This window comes from Blennius ocellaris (genome assembly GCF_963422515.1).
Source record: "Blennius ocellaris genome assembly, contig: SCAFFOLD_109, whole genome shotgun sequence".
NCBI lineage: Eukaryota > Metazoa > Chordata > Actinopteri > Blenniiformes > Blenniidae > Blennius > Blennius ocellaris.
In genome coordinates this window covers 115,697-136,987 of record NW_027662285.1, presented here as the reverse complement: position 1 = coordinate 136,987, position 21,291 = coordinate 115,697, and the positions used below count along the sequence as shown (strand labels likewise).

Here is a 21,291-nt window from a genome sequence, read left to right as displayed (position 1 = left end):
CGCTCTTTGATGGGTAGCTTGAGCTCCTCCTGCATTGTGAGGAAGGAGATAATTCCCCTTCTTCATCCACTTCGTTTTTCATCCCTCCGTTTCTGCATGGCAACAAATAAACAGGTCTAATTAGACCAGAGTAGGCCTATTCATGGCACTGACAGTGGGAGATGGATGCAGGGGCTTTCACAGCGTCCTTTCCCTTTGTCTTTGGCTAACGCTTGCTGACATTTTGATAGAAGATTTGGTGTCAGACTGGGGGGCCACATGCTGCGAGAGAGTCGACCTTCTAGAAGACCTCAAGAAATGGACACATAGCCGTAGTTTCACGCTGTCTTCTGACTTCGTTTTTTTTCCCTTGACTTTCCTGGTTCTCATAGTTCACCTAACTAATTCAGCTTGGATTTATTTTTACCAGTCATTTGATTGGTTTAAATACCCCCCATCCCATTCCCAAACAGTGTGACACGGAGAACGGAGTTGCTAATTTTGGAAGACCGCATCACAAAGCACAGATCTGCCTAATTCCACTGTTTAGAACAGCTCTAAATATCCACCACGGTATTAACAGCACCGTCTGCTGTTGCATTAAAATGTCGGACAGTTAACAGTGAAGAAACTGAACCTAACAGATCCCCCATGTAAACAAAGACGGCACTGTGGCGACACTGCAATTACAGGTTTGTCATTTAACAGGCTGCAACTCCAGCTAATGCGAGATAGTCTGACAGGAGGACAAAAATAGGAGGAGAGTCTGTCATCACCAGCAACTCTTTACCTCAAGTCTGAACCGTGTAAGTGTTTTAGCATACTATGTGGTATCGATACATCTGTTACTAATAGATAGGCTTAAAAACTGAGAGGGGCCCTTCCACATATAGGTTTGCCGATATATTTTTTCATGTTGTGATAATGATTGTGTCCACTTTAATGACCTCGATAAGATAGACATTAAGGAACATCTTGAGTCTGGCAGAAAGCAGAAAAATTGTGGGAAAAAAATGAGAAATCCCCTGCTTTAGACAGTGCCTCTGTCTCTTGGGGAACTACTGAAAAGCAGATGGAAGGATAGGGGAGAGAGAGCAAAGGGGAGGGGGGGGGGGGGGGGGGGGGGGAGAGAAAAACAATAGGGCAAGGAGTCCCTTAGCCCTTTTCACCCATCAGAACTAGCAGTGTCCAAAGCAGGCATTCCAGGGCTATTATTTGCTCTCACTGGATCTGATCTGCCACTTTAATTACCTTAGTGTATATACGTGTGTGTGTGCGTGGGTGTGCAGAGTGTCCGCCTGTGTCGGGCGTGTGCATATGTGTGAAAGCTGGGGACATGCTTAATTAAAAAACAGAGGTAGGAGCAGCTCAGGCCATCTCTTTTGTTCTTCTTTTAAAAGAAGGGAAACTGTTTTCTGCAGCGTGGAAAAACCTGAGCTTCATTGTGTCCCTCTCTCCCCGTATCTGTCTATCACTCTCCCACAAATGAAAGTAGCCTGGTTGGTTAGCAGAGCGAAAGAAAGCCAGTGGGGGAGCGAAAGAAGAATGTATCTTAGCTAGTAGTAATATGATCTGCCTTAAAAAGAAGTCGTTGTAGGACACTGCTGCTGTAAAGGGTGTGAAGTCTCAGTGATGTGGCAAAACAAACAAAAAAAACCTACTCAGAGAGATCCATCAATATCTAAAATGTTATTTTGAGCACAGAAAGGTAAAGAAGGAAAATTCTGGGTTTGCTTGACAGCAAGAATAGACATCCCATTGCTCCTCCATCACAATATGCAAAATTAAAACTCACTGGATGGATGAGGATGGCTTGGAGTGCTTACACATGGCCACATTGCACCGCATTGCTTTTAATGAGAGTGTGAGCTAAATAAAGAGCGAAGACATTTTACTCAAGATCTGACATCCAGTCTTCTGAGAGCAGGAGACAGCTACTTTTTTAGCCCCTCGATTAAGCAGTTACAAACAGACGTAGGTAATCACTACAGTGCTCGAAACTTGTGAACTTCACAAGCTTTACGTTCCATAATGTCTCCTCATCGTACTACCTCACAAGCAATGCCTCTGTTTGTCGTGGTTTTTTAAAGCTTTCAGCCCTGTTATTTGCATTTCATGAAAAAGAAAAGGCAGAGGAGAGCCACAAAAAGGCATTAGTCATATTCTGCAGGTGACACAATTAATGGACTCAATTAGAATCAGAGGGAACAATGTAATGGACAGTTATGTTATTGTTGGCAGGCGGCACACATGTAAACAGCTGCTAACCTGTTAGCATTTGGGGTGATATGTCAGTGCCAAGTGCTTAACACGTTGGCTTATCCATAAGACATAATTCCATACTTAAAGAGATGCATAATTCATAAACCACAGTGTTTTATGTCCGAGCTACAATTCAAAGGGGCTGCTCCCCAATGAAATAAGCAGCGAAATGACACCACTGACAAGTAGTAAATCCTGTCGTATGTGTCGCATTAGCTCTCAAACCCACTGCTTCTGAACAGCTTTACCCTCAATCACGTTTAACACAAGGCTTTTGGAAGGCGGACACTGGTGGAAAAATTAAAAATAAAGGTTGTGTATGCATGGGCACAGTATGTTGTTTTAGCTCTAGGTGAGTGTAATGGATGGTTTATGGTAAAAAGCTGGATGAGCTGTAATTTGAGGTAATAAGGGGGAAAAACGCTTTTTTTGAAGTAACAGTTTTGCTACTGCCCGGCTTACTTTACTTTATTTGTACTATTCTGACACACAGGCACTGCAGCTATATCCAAAATGAAGACATAAATTAGGAGAGGAACAGGCTCTCTGTGTGCGTGCAGTAATACCATGAATTCCTGTGGCATGACACATATTTTCCCTTTTTTATCTCTGCGCTTGTTTAGAATGCGGAGCTAATTGCTGCTAATGTTTTGGCAATTACAGTTCAAGTTAGCATATTTTCAGGTATGTTTGTGGACAAGGGTACATGCTGTAGACGATTATAGCTGTTATCATCTGGATCTGGGCCTCCGGTTAAAATATCACAAAAGAAAAGCAGATAAGAAGTGGAGTTTCTCAAACTCTTTGATGCAACAGATGGTTACCGCATTAGCACACTGCCGACATGTATTGTTACTCAAAGTACAAAGGGGGGGTTTATTTATTTTATTTATTTATTTATTTTCATTTAAACAATATGCCTAAGCCTTACATCTTGACAGACTGACTGCAAATGCTTATGCTGAGACAATGATATTGTCATGTCATCCACTCCCCTCCTCTTGGCACATCTATGCTGAACTGATAAGCACTAAAATTCATTTTCTGCTCCTTGCGAATTTTTTCTTTAATCTCACAAATAGAGAGGCACAAAGTGAGACACAGAAAGAGAAAACATAATTTCTCTCTTTTAATCTATCACTAGTCCCCATGGAATCATCTCCGGGATATGTCAGATTAGACCTGATTATAGCGCGTGCACATACATGCACAGACAAACACACTCACACACGTTTGATTTCATTCCTCACGCTTTTACTGTTCCTCCCACTGGCTTTGTTTAGCCCTGGATTGTTGCGGATTAATCCTCTAATTGCTTTGTAGCTTTGTTGTGAGGGAGAGGCAGTGTAGAAAAAGAGAGGGAGAATTAAGCAGCAGGTGGATTGGGTTAAAGGTTAACATGGCTCTTTAAAGCTTTCTTTTAATGCTAGCTCATTTACACGCAAGCATCTGAAAGGAGCTGGTACTGTATCAAGTGAAAAGACACAGGCATGCACAACTCGTACTCATTTGTTGCATTTAGCTGAGCATGAATGTAGGCTCTTTCAAGTATCATCAGTGCTTCAGTTCTCAAGCTTTTAGTCCTTTCTATTTTTCACCTTATGTTTTTCACTCAGGCTTTTTTTTTTTTTTTGCTTCCCTGGGAGTTATTGGAATAATACCAATGATTAAGTAGTGAAAAGACTTTTCTGTGTAATGTGTGTTTATGGCCTAAGTAGGCTTTTTCTGCACTGAGTGTGTACAGGTTTGTGGTTCACATTTGGGCCTTGTTGTGAAAAGCCAAGAGATTGAAGTAGTGAGGGGCTGAGAGATGGGCACCCTCCCAGGATTGATAACATCTCTCTGGTATTCCAAACATCATTCCTCATGGAAGCTTAATCTCTCCGTCTTTCATTCTCTCCTTGTGTCCTTATGTCTTTCTTTCCTGTATTGCGTGGGCCAACACATAAACGCTATGAATGTCGACAGTTTTTAATTTCCTTGTGTTATCTTTTGGTTCAGCCACAATAAATTTGACCAACAGTTAGTATTTTACCTCTTCACACTCTTAACGCTGTGAAAAATCCACTTTCTTTCCTCTCTTGTGCACACAGAGTTGAAATTGTATCTTCGGGGCATTAAAAAGTTATTGGGTGCTGCCTAATTAGCAACTTCTGACTCGTAAGAACATGCTTCGACCGATACAACAACCAGACTAAAGACTGTTCCAATCCTTTATTTTTTTTTTACCTTAAAGAGGACTAACACTGCATGTAATTGTATCTCTCATGTCAACATGAATCACGGACTTGTATAAGATGTTTTTTTGCCAGTCTTACTGCCCTTGACCAAATTTCAACCGCTTCCATCCTGTTTGGGCTTTCTTGCACGTGTAGATGGATGTCAAACTATCATTCCAGCATTTGACACTAAATTATAGAAACTGATTTGTAAAGAATATTATTTTTTTCTGGGATGACATTTTCCCCTTGACTCGGTGCAGAAATATTACAAATATATAACTCCTGGAAAAAGGGCAGTATCTGCACGATTAAAAACCTTATTTAGATAAATCCCTCTTTTCCATTTGAGGCTTACAACCTCACATTTTGCAGCTGCGTTGACTTTGGGCTGAGACTATATTGGAATTAATGAGAATAAAATGAATGATGAATCAAATATTGCTTTCAGTATCTATTGTTAAGCACGTTTATTAAATCTCTCTTTCTTGTTTATTTCTTTTTTTCCCCATAACTCAGGTCCCTGTTGGGCTGGATGAGATGAGATCCCTATGTAGAGATCATCATGGCAACTTGTGACTCTCCCCCTATGGTGTCGTCACGGCAGCAGGAACATGGTGGCCAGAGGCTGGATGCTGCTGCTGAGGACAACTCCGTCAATCCCAACAACAACCAGTCGTCACCTGCCGCCACTGGAGAGCCTGAGAATGGCATTGGAGAACCCGTTGTGAGCCCACTGAGGTCCACTACTACCCCCACCACTGTCAGTGCAACCACCGACCCTGTAACTGAACAGAGTCGGAGAGAAAGCTTTACTACCGGTAACAAAGGGAGTGTTACTGGAACTTTACCAGGAGTAGGAGGAGGAGGAGCAGCTTTGGGTTCAGACTGTTCTGCCCCTGCCACATCCCCTGTGGCACCGGCAAAGGAGATCCCGTGCAACGAATGTTCTAGTTCCTTCTCCAGTTTACAAAAATACATGGAGCACCACTGCCCCAACGCCCGCCTGCCTACTGCTGGAGGTCACGAGGAGGGTGAGGAGGTCGAAGGAATTTTAGGGGAGGAGAGTGAAGATGAAGGAGACCGTGGGGTGGGTGCTGGAGAAACAGGTGAATTGAACAGCGAGATGGAGTTGGAAGAGGATAGTGATGTGGAGAACCTGTGCGGTGAGATCATCTACCAGCCCGATGGCTCTGCCTTCATCCTGGAGGACTCCAAAGAGCAGCGTGGCAACCAGGGGGGGCTCCCTTCAGCTCTCCAATTCAGGAGCCTGCTGTCCCCCCAGACCTTCCCAAACGTCCAGGCCAGCAGTGCTCAAAGCGGCCTGAGCCCAGGGGGGGAGCGGTTAGAGCAGCCCGCTGCACCCATGTCCTTCTACCCCCAGATCATCAACACCTTCCACATCGCCTCATCCCTTGGGAATAAATCCCTAGTGACCGACCACCCCTCCTTCCCAAATACCTCAGCTGGAGGGCTGGTGGGTGCTGGTCCTGTGTTGCACAGTTTCCGTGTCTATGACCTCCGCCATAAGAATGACAAAGACTATCTGAAGGCGGATGGTGCAGCCAAAAACTCCTGTGTGTCCAAAGATGTCCCCAACAATGTGGACTTGTCCAAGTTCGAGGGCTGCGTGGCCGATGGACGGCGGAAGCCTGTGCTGATGTGTTTCCTGTGCAAGCTGTCTTTTGGCTACAGCCGTTCCTTCGTGACACATGCTGTCCATGACCACCGCATGACCCTGAATGAGCAGGAGCAGAAGCTGCTGAGCAACAAGCATGTCTCTGCCATCATCCAGGGTATCGGCAAGGACAAAGAACCTCTTATAAGCTTTCTGGAACCAAAAAAACCCCAAAACTCTGTGCTACCCCACTTTCCCTCACCTGCCAACTTCCTAGGGCCAGACACGGGGCTCCGCGGCTTGTGGAATGCTTTCCACAGTAGTGGGGAGAATGCAGATTCCCTTCAGGCTGGTTTTGCCTTCCTGAAGGGCAGTGCCAGCAGCTCCTCTACTGACCAAACCCCCAGAACCAAAACCATGCCAAAGGCTGAGACCAACCCAAACCTCGGGGGAGGGGCTGGTGCCCAGAGAACCCCCAGCAGAAGTTCTGCTGCTGCTGCCACTGGTGGCAACTTGGAAGGTCTGAACTCTGATAGTGACTGCAAAGGCCACGTTAGGAATACATGCACTTTGCAACCCAATGGGCCGGACCTGAGCCAGTACCCGTCTATCAAGCGGGAGCCCGGTACAGTGGGAGGAGAGAGTCCAGAGCAGGATGAGGATGCTTACTCTTGTGGTGGTGGAGTAGAAATGGAGGCAGATGAGGAGGAGGAGCAGGCCATGACCATGGCGATGACAGGCCAGCGGGCCGACAGCACCAGTAGCAAAGATTTCCCTCTCTTAAACCAAAGTATTTCCCCCCTTTCCAACAGTGTGCTAAAGTTGAGTAGTGATAGCAAAGGCCCTGCATCCGCCTCCTCATCATCCCTGCCTCTGGAGATGGACAAAACCCGCTTCTCCAATGCTCTGGCTGCTGCCAGGGAGCGGGAGAACAGCAATGACTCGACCAGTGAAGGCATGGCAGGACGGGATAGATTATCCCCATCCTCCAATCACCTTGATATGATGATGTTGCGCAGAGATGACGAGAGTCCTGGGCCTCTACATCCACACACAGGAAACCCTAGTACGCCAGGAACTCCAGGGACTCCTGGCACCCCTGGGCCAGGGGAGGGATCACCGGGTAGTGGGGTGGAGTGTCCCAAGTGTGACACAGTCTTAGGATCCTCACGGTCTCTTGGAGGCCATATGACGATGATGCATTCAAGAAACTCCTGCAAGACGCTGAAGTGTCCAAAGTGTAACTGGCACTACAAGTACCAGCAGACACTGGACGCTCACATGAAGGAGAAACATCCGGAGTCTGGTGGCTCATGTGTGTACTGCCGCACAGGACAGCCTCACCCTCGTTTAGCCAGAGGAGAAAGCTATACCTGTGGATACAAGCCTTTCCGATGTGAGGTCTGTCCATTGTTTTGGAGTCTATATGGATCTATACTTTCTCAAATTTTAAAATGGATTAAAATTTGTTGTCTTTATTTTTACACAATTTCTGAAGTGGGTTTTAATAATTGTAATATACACAATAATATTGGCATGAAACATGTTACAAATGAAGTTTTCCAAGCAAATTTTGAAGCACAAGCATTTGACCATTTACGCATTCTCTATAGCAGCCGAGCATTACTCATTAAACATTTATCATAAGAATCAAAAGAAGAGGCAGTAAAATGCACTTTCCTTATTGATTCCCCATGCCTTTTGCAACGTTAAAGGTTAAGATAATTACCTCAAAACAACCCCTGAAAAGAAATCTGAATTTTAATGCTAAATCATTCATTAGGCATCAAATGCTCTCTGTTGCAGATACCTTTATGTTCATCATTACTTTTTTGTAATTTCTTTTCTCCTTCTCATTTCTTCTCTCTTTAGGTATGCAACTACTCAACCACCACCAAAGGCAACCTTAGCATCCACATGCAGTCAGACAAGCATCTGAACAACGTACAAACACTCCAGAACGGTGGCAGTGAGGCACAATACAACCACAACCACGCCAATCCCGTCGCGAGTGCCAGCCTTGGAGGAGGCTGTGGGGCACCCTCGCCTTCCAAGCCCAAACAGAAGCCCACTTGGCGCTGTGAGGTAATGAAATGAACAGAGCATCATTGTAGCGCTGCAGTAGCAACATACCAATTTGCTTGTTACACTCTCTACACAATGAGCCAGTTATTTTCCCTGTGCGTCACCGTGTCTATTATTTTTCTTGACCACATCATCTGACCTCTGGTGTAAAACTGAATTTCTTATAATATTTATAGTATTTCTAAGTACTGTAAAAATCCATTATAAATTCATTATCAGTAGCCAAACATCAATACTACAGATACTTGGATGACCTCCCCTTTTCAGTGCGAATAATATTTTTGTATTGCTGCTGTTGTTTTCAGTTCTCACTGTGAATAATACACCATGCCTGTTCAATATTATGAATAAGATCTGTGTGAATTCATTCGATTTCTTTGTGCACCACAGGTGTGCGACTATGAGACCAACGTGGCACGGAACTTGAGAATCCACATGACCAGCGAGAAGCACATGCACAACATGATGCTACTGCAGCAGAATATGAAGCAGATCCAACACAGCCTCCACCTGGGTCTGGCCCCGGCTGAGGCAGAGCTTTACCAGTACTACCTGGCTCAGAACATGGGCCTGGCAGGTGTCAAACTGGAGAACCCAGCCAGCAGCAGTGGCCCTGATGCTCAGATGATGATCAACCCATTTCAGCTCGACCCTGCAACTGCAGCTGCACTCGGATCTGGTCTCGGTGAGTGAACCGAGATTTGGAATAAAAGCTGAAGTCGTGCGTCCGCAATATGTTTTGCACATTAGTCAATTAAAATGCAGGAACGAGGCATTACTCTGAGGCTATGAGTCTACTAACTATTTTCCTTTTAAATATTTTTTGCCTCAAGCTTGTTATTCAGTTTTCTATTGCTTGTTTCTCACTTGGCCAGTTTTTATCTGTTTTATATATCGGATGCCGTCTAAGTATTGTGTATTTGTTTTTTGAGTTTTTTTTATCTCACTATTTTCTTTGTTTCCTCTCATTTTTCTTTGTACCCATAAAAGGGGAAGGTAAGAACCTTCCCCTTTTATGCCTTCATGCTTTCTACCATGGGCCCCTTTTCCTTGCCCTCCTCTCTTTTCTTCCGCTCTTATCTCGGCTCTCATATTGTCCCTCTGTCATTGTCTCCTTTCTTTGACCCCTCTCACTGATTAAAAACTGATTATGAGATGCCACATGAGAATTATTCTTAATCTTTCATTTGTAATTTTCTTAAGTCAGCTTAATCCCCCACCATACACACACCACCCCACCTTTGCTCACCCTGGAGAGAACGCACATATGTACACACACATGTACACACACACGCGCACACACACGCACACACCCACGCACACACACACACGCACACCCACACACACTCACACACTGTTGCTCACCCTCTCTCTCTCTCTCTTTCTCTCTCTCTCTCTCTCTCTCTCGCTCTCTCTCTCTCTCTCTCTCTCTCTCACACACACACACACACACACACACACACAGCAGGAAGCGGATTCCCGTAGGAGTGAGAGAGATTTAACAATGACCCTGCAGTGTTACACACCCACTCCCTCTTCTAGTGTGGAGGTCACAGCCCAGCTAGCAGATGTACTCTCAGTGAATTACACAGATAACACACAGCTCCCCATAGAGAGCGCAGCTGCACATAGGTACATAGGTTTCGATGGCGTGCGCAGGATATTCATATATAAATTAGAATACTTCCACATACACACATAAATACATACACAGATTATAAATGAATGTACATACTTGCGTGCAACTGCCACCTGGGTAGATTTGCACATTCGGAATTTTCTCTTTATAATTTGCATCCTCACTTTGCTGAGTGTTTTCTTTTTTGAACCAGCACTCGTGAAAAACACTGACACAACCACAGTTTATTTATTTATTTACTTTCAAAATGGTGTATAATTGTTCATCTTCCTGTCGCTATTTTAATTGCTAAAAAAAAAAACAGGCTTGATGAGCTTTGGTGACATGCGCAGAAGGACAAAAAGGGGATCAAACGAAAGAGTTAATTACATTTCTATGAATGGCGGAATTGTTTTTTTTTTTCCATGCGGTGGGTGGGCAGAAGAAAGAGAAACAGTGTGTAATGCATTGATCAGCTTTTCAAATCTCTGCGTGGATGTGAGAAAAGCCTAGAGCCCTAAAACCGTTGTCCCACCAATGCTGAGAGCAGTAATTAAAGCTACCTGATGAGCGAGTTAGCAAGTTGAAAAGGATGATTGTAATTGATCCTGATTCAATCCTATTAAGGTTTTTTTTATAGACAAGACTTTGTAAGGAGCCCGAGTCCTCAGTGAGGCTTTATTTTATCAAATCCTTTTGTGTGAGAGGGCTGCATAGAGAACTCACTTCTCTTTCCACACTTAATTTCATTTAATAAAAAGAGTCTTTTCTCTTTCGCGCTATCCTTTGTCACAATATATTCATGCCAGCCTTTTATTTTCACCAGAGCTTTATTTTTCTGACATACCTTATTGTTTCCACGTACTTGCTCCCTACTGTGTGTGCTGACATATATTTTTTTCTGGGTTTCCATTTATTCAATTCTTTTTTTTTTAAGGTTCTGCCTTTTACACTTTGCCTCTGTTTCTGTTCTACGAGCTAATCTGTATTTTTGCTCTTTTTCTCTATAGTGAATAGTGACCTGTCGGCCGAACTGCGCCTTGCCAGCGGTCAACTGATGGCAGACGACCTGTCTCTGGTGTCCTCGGGGGCAATGGGAGGCATGTCCTCATCGGACCCCTCCCTTTCCTCGTTGTCGCCACCTATCAACGACCCCTCGCTGCGCCTCTACCAGTGTGCCGTGTGCAACTGCTACTCCACCGACAGCCTGGAGGCTCTCAACGGCCACGTCAATGCCGAGCGCTCTTTGCCCGAAGAGGAGTGGCGCTGCGTGGTAGGCGATGTCTACCAGTGCAAGCTCTGCAGCTACAACACTCAGCTTAAGGCCAACTTTCAGCTGCACTGCAAGACAGACAAGCACATGCAGAAGCACCAGCTGGTGGCCCACATCAAGGAGGGAGGCAAGGCCAACCAGTGGAGATTAAAGTGTGTGGCCATTGGCAACCCTGTGCACCTCAAGTGCAATGCCTGTGACTACTACAGCAACAGCGTGGATAAACTGAGGCTGCATGCCACCAACCAGAGGCATGAGGCTGCCATCCGCCTTTATAAGGTAAAAACACTGTTTACTCATGCTGTGTCCTACACACATCACTTTGCTGTACTCTGATTTTAAAGTCAGTTGAAAAAAAATGTATACAGCAAAACATGTTTGCCAACCACTCAAGGAAGGGAGAGCTAATATAGACATTTCAACAAGAGAAAAACATATTGACACATCACAGTTTCTTGAGAAAACATTACATTGTTAATGTACAGCACAGTTCAGGTATAAACACACTTATCCACTGTGTCTAACATCCGAGGCAACGAAATTTGCTTCAAAAGAATTGACCCCTTATTCTTGACTGCAGCATCACGCAGTAATAAAGTTCCCATGAGAAAGGAATGACGAAGATGGAAAAGGTCACTGCGAGAGCACCGAGGATGATTTTCATCCGATATGGGTACATTTCCTGCTTGTGACCAGCTGGCACTTCTGTTCTTGTTAATTATACACGAGTCACGGATTGTCAGCGAGCTTGAAATATTTAAAAGCTTTGATTGTCTTCGGTGGCCGGTTCAATTTGTCGCCCTGCACTAATTTACTATAAAAAAAAATTAAAATGCAGAAATTAATTTTTATGAGTGATTCACTCCTAAATCAAGAATTAGATTTTTGTTAATAGGAATTTAATAAAACAGCGCTGTCGTACATGCTCATCAGAGTTGCAATTGAAATCCTATGTGAGGCACAACTATATTCATTTTGAAAATTTACTTTAATTATACGTATTACACAATAATTATATTTTAAGAAGAAAATGTATCCAAACTCCTTTATTTAGATTTTTTTTCCTGTTCTGTATCATTATGTATGCACACATCAACACTCTGATTCTACATAATTCCTCCTCTTTCGGTCATTAGGTGAGAGATTTTTGCTTGATATTATTTAGTTGTGACTTTCCATAGAGTAACCACACTGGTTGCCCGTCAGAGCGGTAAACTAACACAGGGACTTTTTTTTTACTTAACTAATTAAACTCTTCGCACTCTTTGCAATAAATAGTTGCTGCACAGAAATTCCAGCTTGTCCAATATTTGGCATCTTTCTCTCCTGCTATATATTTCGGGTGATTTAGTTTGTCAGACGTCTCCTTCAGCTTAATAGGATGCTGTTACATTTCCAAGGCCTTGACCTACAGGACAGGATCAAGTGCATTACATTAATGAGGATTTCTTTACTACTGTATGCAACATTTGGCAGTGGGAGGTGCGTGTGTGTGTGTGTGTGTGTGTGTGTGTGTGTGTGTGTGTGTGTGTGTGTGTGTGTGGGTGTGGGTGTGCGTGTGCGTGTATAATAAATACAGAGGAAACCATCCTTGGAAACATGTTGAAAACAGGGTTTTATCGATGTACTTTTTACATACAATATAAAACTACGATATTAACTTTATAGTGTTTACTTTTCCTTACAAATAATTGGAACATCTCAGCACAGCAATTCAATGTTATTTTTTAAAGTGGATGTATTTTCCTGGATAGAAGTTGACAATATTTTGAAAAAATTCAGATTTATTTCAAACTAATATCTAAAAGTCAGATGGGACAAAAAAAAAACCAACATGTGGAAGTTTATAACACTCTAAATACATGACACAGACAGAGATACATGACAGAGCAGTCTTTCTTCACTGGCCCACGAGACTTAAGCCACCCTGATATTTTCGTTGAATATGCCTGTATTGCACAGTAATCTTTTGGCAATTACCATTTATTTGACAATCTGTGATTGATTCTTACTTACAGTTCAAGGCTTAACTGGATTAAGCACACTGGCTTTCTTCAGGTTATTTAAAACAGTCTTAGTTGACTTCAACAGGATGTACATATTGACATAGGATTGTCCGACAGTCTGGCAAAGACTGAAGTTGGCACGGGATGAGTTGGAGATGTCTCTGCTCGAGGGAATTGTATAAATTCTGAACAAACGGGCTCCTTGCACATTGGCTTACATTAGCTGAGGCCGTAACCTATAGGATCAGTTTGATTAGTTTTCTCAAACAAGGATCACTTCACTATCAAAGGAAGATTTTAGCGTCGGTGTGCTTGTCTTACTGCATTTGGCATTTGCGTATTTCTATGTGAATGCATTTGAGAGTTAATCCAAGGCAGTATCCTGATGGGTTACCAAGGTTACACTAAACACTGGCCACCATTTAAACATGCAAAAAAGCTTTTTATATTACTTGTGATGAAATGTCCAAACCCAAGGAACACTATCATTAGTGCAGAAACACAACCAAGAGGCTGTTATTATTTTTCTTCTTTTTTTGCATGCATTCTGCTTTCCAAGGGGCGTATTCTTTTAGATACACAAGCGCAAGTTTAGCCAAGGCAAGTGAGGGTCATCCCAGTGCCCCCTCTTTGCACCCGTACACCCCTAGACCTCATCCACCCACCCACCTACCCCACAGGCCTCAACAAATCTGTTCCACAGATGACGCTTTTAATGCCTCTGGCAGAAATTCCACTATTTTACCCTTGGACATGTGGTGGTAAAGCGGAACAAGAGGGGGAGAGAAAGCATGGACGGAGCAGAGCAAGCTGCAGAGCAAGAGCTGAGGAGAAAAAAAAAAAATTCATTTCTTTATTTGACCAGAAAAAACACCTCTCCTTTTATGTATTGGCAGAGGTGAAAAGCACATGGGGATAGAGGTAGCTTGGCCGGGCGCATAAAAGATCCGAGTGTTGACGACTTAACCATCTGGTTTTTTTTGGAAACACAGAATATCTTTATGGCATGGGAACCCATTTGAAGATGCAAACAAAAAGCATATTCAGGAGATTTTATGGCTGCTTTGTAGCAGCAATGGTCTACTTCTGAGGGGAACAGAGAGTTTTGAAAGTGTTTTTTTTTTTTTTTTTTTTCCCCCAGACTTTAAACAGCAAGAGGGAAATGACATTAACAGCACACAGACATCAAGTCATGTGGTGTCCAGGGCACAGCAGGTGGCGCAGGAAGTCGTGGGCCTTACATGGAAAAAGCGGAGGTTGACACTTGGCTACCGATTGGAGAAGAAATGTAGGAAATCTGATTGGCGCTGGTATGTCTCTAATGACAGCTGTAACAATCGGAGCACTCGGGGCGTTTTTAAACAAATCTCATGCAGAATGGTCGTATTATTACAGCTGTTACGTGCAAAATTATAGCCCTCTCAAAACATTGTAAAAGACAAAAGTGGAATATGTTTTAACATTATGTTTGTACTTTGGCAGCCTGTGAGGTAATCTCTGTGTTAAATGGTGCCATAGCGTAGCGTGTCCATAGCTGGCCTGGCTCGTGTTTAGCTTCGAATTGAATATGATGATGTATGACTTCGTTATGATTTTTAATAACAAACACTGGTCCTTAATATACACGGAGACAGGAGTAAATCTGTCATTGCCATTCACAAGTGCCGCCTGGCTAAGTAGGGGGTTTAGTTTGTAGTGCAGTGTGTGTATTGTGTGTGTGCGCGTCCCCACAGAGCTTTGAGGTTGCGATCTGGGCTTTGCTTGCCCCTGGGTCATTAGAAGTTGAGAATGCTCATGGTCAATGTGGCATGGTCAAGGACCACACAGACACACACGCACGCGCGCGGGCACACACACGAACGCACACACACACGTACGCACACACACACACACACACACACACACACACACACACACACACACACACACACACACACACACACACACACACACACACACACACACACACACACACACACACACACACACACACACACAGTCTCTGTCTCTCCTAGGCCAATGGCACCTGTTACTCAGATGGCTGTTGGAATAAATCTTAAACTGTCTTCAACCACTGCCACCCCAACACTGCTTGTCTAACTTTCCATCATAATTCAAGCAGACATAGACGTCCGGGGTCCGCTGCACTTTTCCATATCTCTGTTTTTCTTTTTCGTCATGATTTTTCCCCTTCTTCCCTCTCCCTCCCTCACGATCCTCTTTGAACTCAGAATCTCTGGACTCATAAAATGCTCAACTTTTTACGACAGTAATTGAAGGAGAGAGGACATTTTGATGAAGTAATTTCTTTGTGGGACACAGAGGATAAGAAAAGAGGAAGAACAAGTCCCCTTTCTTTCAGCCTCTCTCTCGCTCACTCTTTCACCACCTCTGTCTCACCGACTCTCTTTGTTTTGTCTCTCTCTCTCTCTCTCTCTCTCTCTCTGTCTCTCTCTCTCTCTCTCTCTCTCTCTATCTCTCCCCTGGGAAGAAGCAGATAGGCCATCTCATTACCCATGATCCTCTTGGCATCACCATGGCTGGGAATCGGAGGGTGGGGGAGAATTAAAAAAGGGGGAGTGTGGAGTTATTGAAGGAAAGAAAGATGGAGGAAAAAGAAGACAGAAAAAGGGCTGGATGCATTAAAACCCTTTCCCTCTTTTTTTTTTATTTATAGCTGTGGTACTTCTTTTTATTTCTCTCTTACTCACCTTCCTTTTGTTTTGACCAAGAGACAAATTTTCTTTTCATCCTCCAGTTGTCTATTTCTGCCTCCCCTTCTCTGCATTTAATTCACCCCCGTCTTTCGTAGCTGTGCTTGTGCATCTTTGATATTAAGTCTACCACTGTGCCTTGGCTATTAGCAAGGGTCAACCCTGCCCACTCTCATTTGAAAATCAAATGGCCCTATATATATGCAGCCCAAATTATTGGACTGTCATTTGGACTTGTGTGATGGGGAAATGGACAGGAGATTGACTCCCATAGATTTGCATAAAAAGTCATTGTGCCGGTCCTCGGAATAGAAAAGAGACTAGATCTATTTCAAATGCATGGCACCATTTATGACAGGCACACACGCACACACACACACACAGAATTCATATCACCATCCAACATGCTGTACATTCATAGAGACGCACTCGTGTACAGTAACTGGATACACACTCACATACAATTGTAGTCCCGGCTATCAAGTTACAATTTTCCACTTGAGCCCATGTACGCTTGTTCCAGACACAGGCTCTTGATCACAGCGTTGTTGTCTCGCACTCACAGACAGGCTTAAAGAGTTGCTTCTCTTCAAAAAGGAATGTTCTCAGACACTTCACACTAGATGCTACTTGACTGCAAGATATAGATTTTCATGTTCTGTCATAGAGACGGATGATGCCGCCAAAAGTTCAACACTGTAAACCTGAGCAGACAAATGAATTCACTTCAGTATTTTCACCAGAAAGGTTGTCGGTCTGTCCCCTCCCTTCTCTTTCTCTCTCTCTCTCTCTCTCCCTCTCTCTCTCTCTCTCTCCCTCTCTCTGCGAGGCAAAGAGACGCCGGTTTGTAGATTATTCAAATCGTCTCCTCTTTCACCTGCGTGGAGATTACAATGGAAATCTTTCAGAGGTCCGGGGGTGGTGTGGTGGGGGTGGCGGCTAATTAAAGCATAAAAGCAGGTGTGTCCCTGTGTGTGTGTTTGTGTGGGGACAGTGTAGCTGTAGCTTTCTGTTTGACAGAGAGGTTTGAATGGAAAGACTTCCCCGCCCTCCCCCTTTCTTCCTAATAATCCTCATAGATATTAATAAGAGTTTCGCCCATTCTCCTTACAACGCCTTTACCAGATGGTCGGCAGAGCATTGGTGTGTGCGTGTGTGTGTGTGTGCGTGTGTGTGTGTGTGTGTGTCTACACACAATGTCCAGCTTTGGCACAGCTCTTGACTGACAGTCGTATGTAGTGTTTAATTACCCCTCGCCAGCTTCCCCCGCCTCTCCTCACTACATCTTAACTCTCTGATGAATTAGTTAGGGGCTGCAGTCAGTCGTTTGTTTTCTACCTTCAGCACAGTGTGTGTGTAGTTTTTGTTTGATTTCTTTCTTCTTCTTTTTTTTTTGTGAGTGCTGGTTTTCTCATATTAAAAGCCAGATGTGATCCTCTTCATAATCATTCCCACCCATCTCCGAGCTGTGGTCATTTGGGCCGTGTCCATGTGCATGGGACTGTGAAGCAGATCGGGACTGACAGGTATGGGAACGATAGCAGAAGGGGGTGTGAGTGGAGGGGCTGTGAAGTGTGTGCAAAGAAGAGTGGGAGGAAGGGAGGGATTGAAGGACGGGGGGGGGGGGGGGGGGGGGGGGGGGTCAGTATCTTCCAGACCACCAGAAGGAAGAGAACATTGCGGGGATGCAGGAACAAAGGAGCTAGCAGGAGTTTGTATTTTCTTTTTTTGTCTCTCCTCATCTCAACCCTCCCACCCTCACTCCTTTTCTAATACCCACCCAAATACACCCCCCCTTCTCCTCTTTCAATCCTGACATCCCATACTCATTCACTCGTCTTCCTCCAACCTTTTTTTTTTGGGGGGGGGGATATATCCGCAACTCTTTCCTCTCCTCTTTCTTTTGGGTCTTGATCGTTCTGTTGGGACAAAGATAACAGGATTGTTTAAAAAAAAAAAAAATAAAGCCTAAAAACACAGTAAGAATCAAAGAAGGAGCATGAGCTCAAATATGATCTCTCGGGGCGTGTTGTCTCCACTTTTGATGCATTGATTTGATCAGAGCAGCCTGAGACGCATCACATGGCAGGCAGATCAGATGAATACTTTTCTGTAAGTTCATTAGCTTTATTTTTGAAATCACCTGACTTTAAAATGTGTTTATAATTTGTGTGAGCGTTGTCATAAAAATCATAAAACTTATCGAATCCTCCTAAATCTCTTCTGGAAATACTCTGAAATGTTGCATCAACTTTAGGATGGGATTAAGATGGTATCATCATGCGTTTCGCCCCTCTCATGAAGCTATCAGGATATTGATATGGACAAAGTTGAACTGAAATACTCCTCAACGCCCTTCCAAATCAATAATCAATCGATTGGAGGTAATTGTGCTACTCCCTTGGAACGGTCCCAAGTCACTCTCTCTCTCTCTCTCTCTTGCCTTCTCGCTCCCTCTCACACTCTCTCTGTCATTATCAGCATGTGGACCAGCATTCGGCATTTCAGCATTCCCGCTGTAATTGATTTTAACCATTAAGTGCTCAGTGAATAGATAAGTAGTGGGAGATATTCGATTATACGGTGAAAGAGAGAGAGCGAGAGAGATGGGGATGAAAAGAGTGAGAAAAAGAAGGTGGTAGAAGGATTGAGGGATGTCGGGGGAGAACTGCAGCGAGTTGAAACCGACCTGTCCGGCTGTCTATCCGTCTCAACTGCTGGCCTTCCATCTTTGCAGCAGCACAATACCGCTGACCTCCTGCGAGTTCAAGCAGCTTAGTTTCTGCGAGGTAATCCCTAATGCTTTGAAATAGACCTGATAGAAAGCCCACTTACTTGTTCGGGATTAATGTGGTTTGTGTGGGGTGAGTGGGTCCTGAGTTTTCAGCACATTTAGTTAAATTAACCCATTGGAATTATCATATTCAATTCTAATTGTGCACTCGCACGGCGGCGGGGAGCCAGCCGTCTTTGAAAGCTTGTGGCACTATATCGACAGACAGATGGGTGACCTGCTTCAGCCATCCTTATACATCAGCTGCCATGCATTAATACATAGCCTTTTTTTTTTTTTTTTTCCCCCTCCCAGTTGTTTATGTTTAGATTTACTGTGCTGGTGGCCGGAGTGCTATTATTCCTTTCAGTCGCTGCCCGTCCCCTACAGTCTCCATTTTGAATCTGAGTGCAGCTGAGGGTGGTATTGCTTTCCCCCTGTTTTCTGAAGATATAAGTCTGATCTTTTTTTCACTCTGTCCTTTCTCCTCTTTTCCTCATTCTGGCAGGAGTGTAGGTTAGGACTAGGGGTAGGGGCACAAGGGGGAGGAGGGGGGGGAACAAAGGCAAACATTTGAGTAATCTTCAAAGAGCCCATTGGTATGTTGAGTGGACGCTGGTATGCGGACTGCGGCTAAGGCTTTTTCAGGGGAAAACAATATCCTTCCTTTAGACGGCTGGGGCCTGGGCAAACACTACCAGCCAGGCGACTCAGTGCTGCCATTGCTATCAACTTACCCCCCCCCCCCCCCCCCCATCCTCTCCTGGCTTGTTGCATAAAATGGTAGGGTCTTCCCTGTTGCCGGAAAAGCGCAAAGCTCATCATTATGGGTTTATGTGGGCAGACAGAACATCCTAAATTGTCCGATGTGTGGCTGACTGAGTTTATGTAACGCGTCGGAAACTGTTATCAGTGTGCGCTCCATGACACACAGTCACTATTTAAATGTTTGAGTTTTGATATGGAGGGCTAAAGCAGACAAAGCAGACTGAAAAGGCCAGCTTTTGTAAGGAAGGGAGAGAGGGATCAAGTGTGCCATCTTGTAGGTCAACTACAAGGCATTTGATTTCCTGTGGCAATATGCAAAACGGCTCTGCTGAAGAGGTGCTTTCTTTGTGCACGCCCTGGCAGAGGTACCACTCCACTGTGCGCTCACATACAGATGCTTATGTACAGCTCGTCCACGCAACAGTCCACGTCGTGACACTCGCCATCAGGATCAGGCCTTATTCCTGATTATTGCTTGATTAAATGTATTATCGTTAACATTTTTTGTGTGTTTTATTAGATTCGAGATCGTATTCACTTTGCGTTGTAGTATTAATAGCGTTTATCCTGTGCGTGAAATGTGTCCCTGTTGAAAAGTACTGAATAGCATTTGATGAAGACGACTCCCAATAGAAAGAAGTAGACGGTCGACCATTTTGTGACAGTTTCAAAATGAACTCCTTTTGTCCAGTAATCACCAGCCATTTTCTCACGAGGATCCACCCCAGGGATAATTTCTCCCATTTCTCTGTCATTAGCAGGGCCTGGTATTAGGCTTGTGTTTTGTTCCCTGTACCTTTTGTTTTGTGCTAAGTGAAACCATGCGACAGGGTAGGGGCTAACTGGAAAACAATACTCCCCTTCACAGGCTCAGGAATGTGTAATTAGTGATTTGAACCCGACCACGCTCGTCTAGATTCTTCCCTATCATTCTCCCCTTCTCTTTCCATCTCTTGTTCTTTTGTTCTCTCTGTCATAGATTTTCTTCGCCTCTCATATCATCGTATCTATCAGTTAGTTTCTTTCACTGTATGTTTCTGTCATTCCTTTTGTCTTATGCTCTCTAATAGACATTTTTCAGCGAGTCTCCATTACAAACGGAGCAAAGAAAAACAAACTTGGCAAAAATCGCTGCTCCTTTCGGCACCAAAATTATTTTCCCTTCGCTTCCCCTTTCAGTTTTAGTTAAATATAACAACATCAGTGTAGAACAAACTGCTTTGATGGTGCCAGCCAATAAGCCCCAGATTCTCTACCCCTTTATTTTTGTTTTTCTCTCTGCCTTCCAGAGCCCCTGTCAATTAGACCTAGCCTTGATTTCCCAAAAGCATCTTTGCATGTTGGGAAAAATGTAAAACGATGAACCGTACCTAAAAGTATGTTAGCGTTTCAGCGACATCCCTCCCCTTGCACTGCTGGAAAAAGATAATCCCACAAGCATGTTAGCATTTTCAGTGATCTTGATCTTAGCGTTTTATGATCTCTATCCCATTGTGAGTCGATGCAAAAGATAATCTCAGCAGCAACATGGTTTGGGGAAATGGAGAGGTCTGGTCAGTCTCACCTGGCGGCAATGGAGACAAGCGGGGGCTTTCAGACCCTAATGGGCTAAGGTCAGGATGGCTAATAGGGAGTAAGTGGCTGAGCCATGCTGTCTAAATCTAATGCTAATGTAAATACTGATCCATTTTCCTGGGGGATGGAGAGGTGAGCTGGCTTTCAAGACACCTAACACACATACAGACGTACAGTAGTGACATATTAAGATCTGCTCTGGTGGTGTTTGTTTTTTCCCAACTGGTCATAATAATAAGGTATGTGACTTTTGGAGAGCGCATTTCCCACACACTCATTGATTATGACCAGACAGAATGGATCATATTCTAAATCAACAGGCTTGTTTTTAGTATGTACACGACATGCATTCCTTGTGTGTGTGTGTGTGTGTGTGTGTGTGTGTGTGTGTGTGTGTGTGT

At 44.0% G+C, this 21,291-nt stretch overlaps 1 protein-coding gene across 1 annotated transcript in view; it reads left to right on the top strand.

Moving 5' to 3' along the window:
• Positions 1-4,997: 4,997 nt before the first annotated feature.
• zfhx4 (zinc finger homeobox 4) overlaps positions 4,998-21,291 on the top strand; it is a 61,884-nt gene continuing 45,590 nt past the window's right edge. Inside the window, exons 1-4 of the mRNA XM_080521321.1 lie at positions 4,998-7,479; positions 7,951-8,163; positions 8,554-8,848; positions 10,792-11,333. Of these exons, the coding sequence (XP_080377447.1) occupies positions 5,026-7,479; positions 7,951-8,163; positions 8,554-8,848; positions 10,792-11,333 (3,504 nt within the window). The 5' untranslated portion in view covers positions 4,998-5,025. The remainder of the gene's footprint in view (positions 7,480-7,950; positions 8,164-8,553; positions 8,849-10,791; positions 11,334-21,291) is intronic.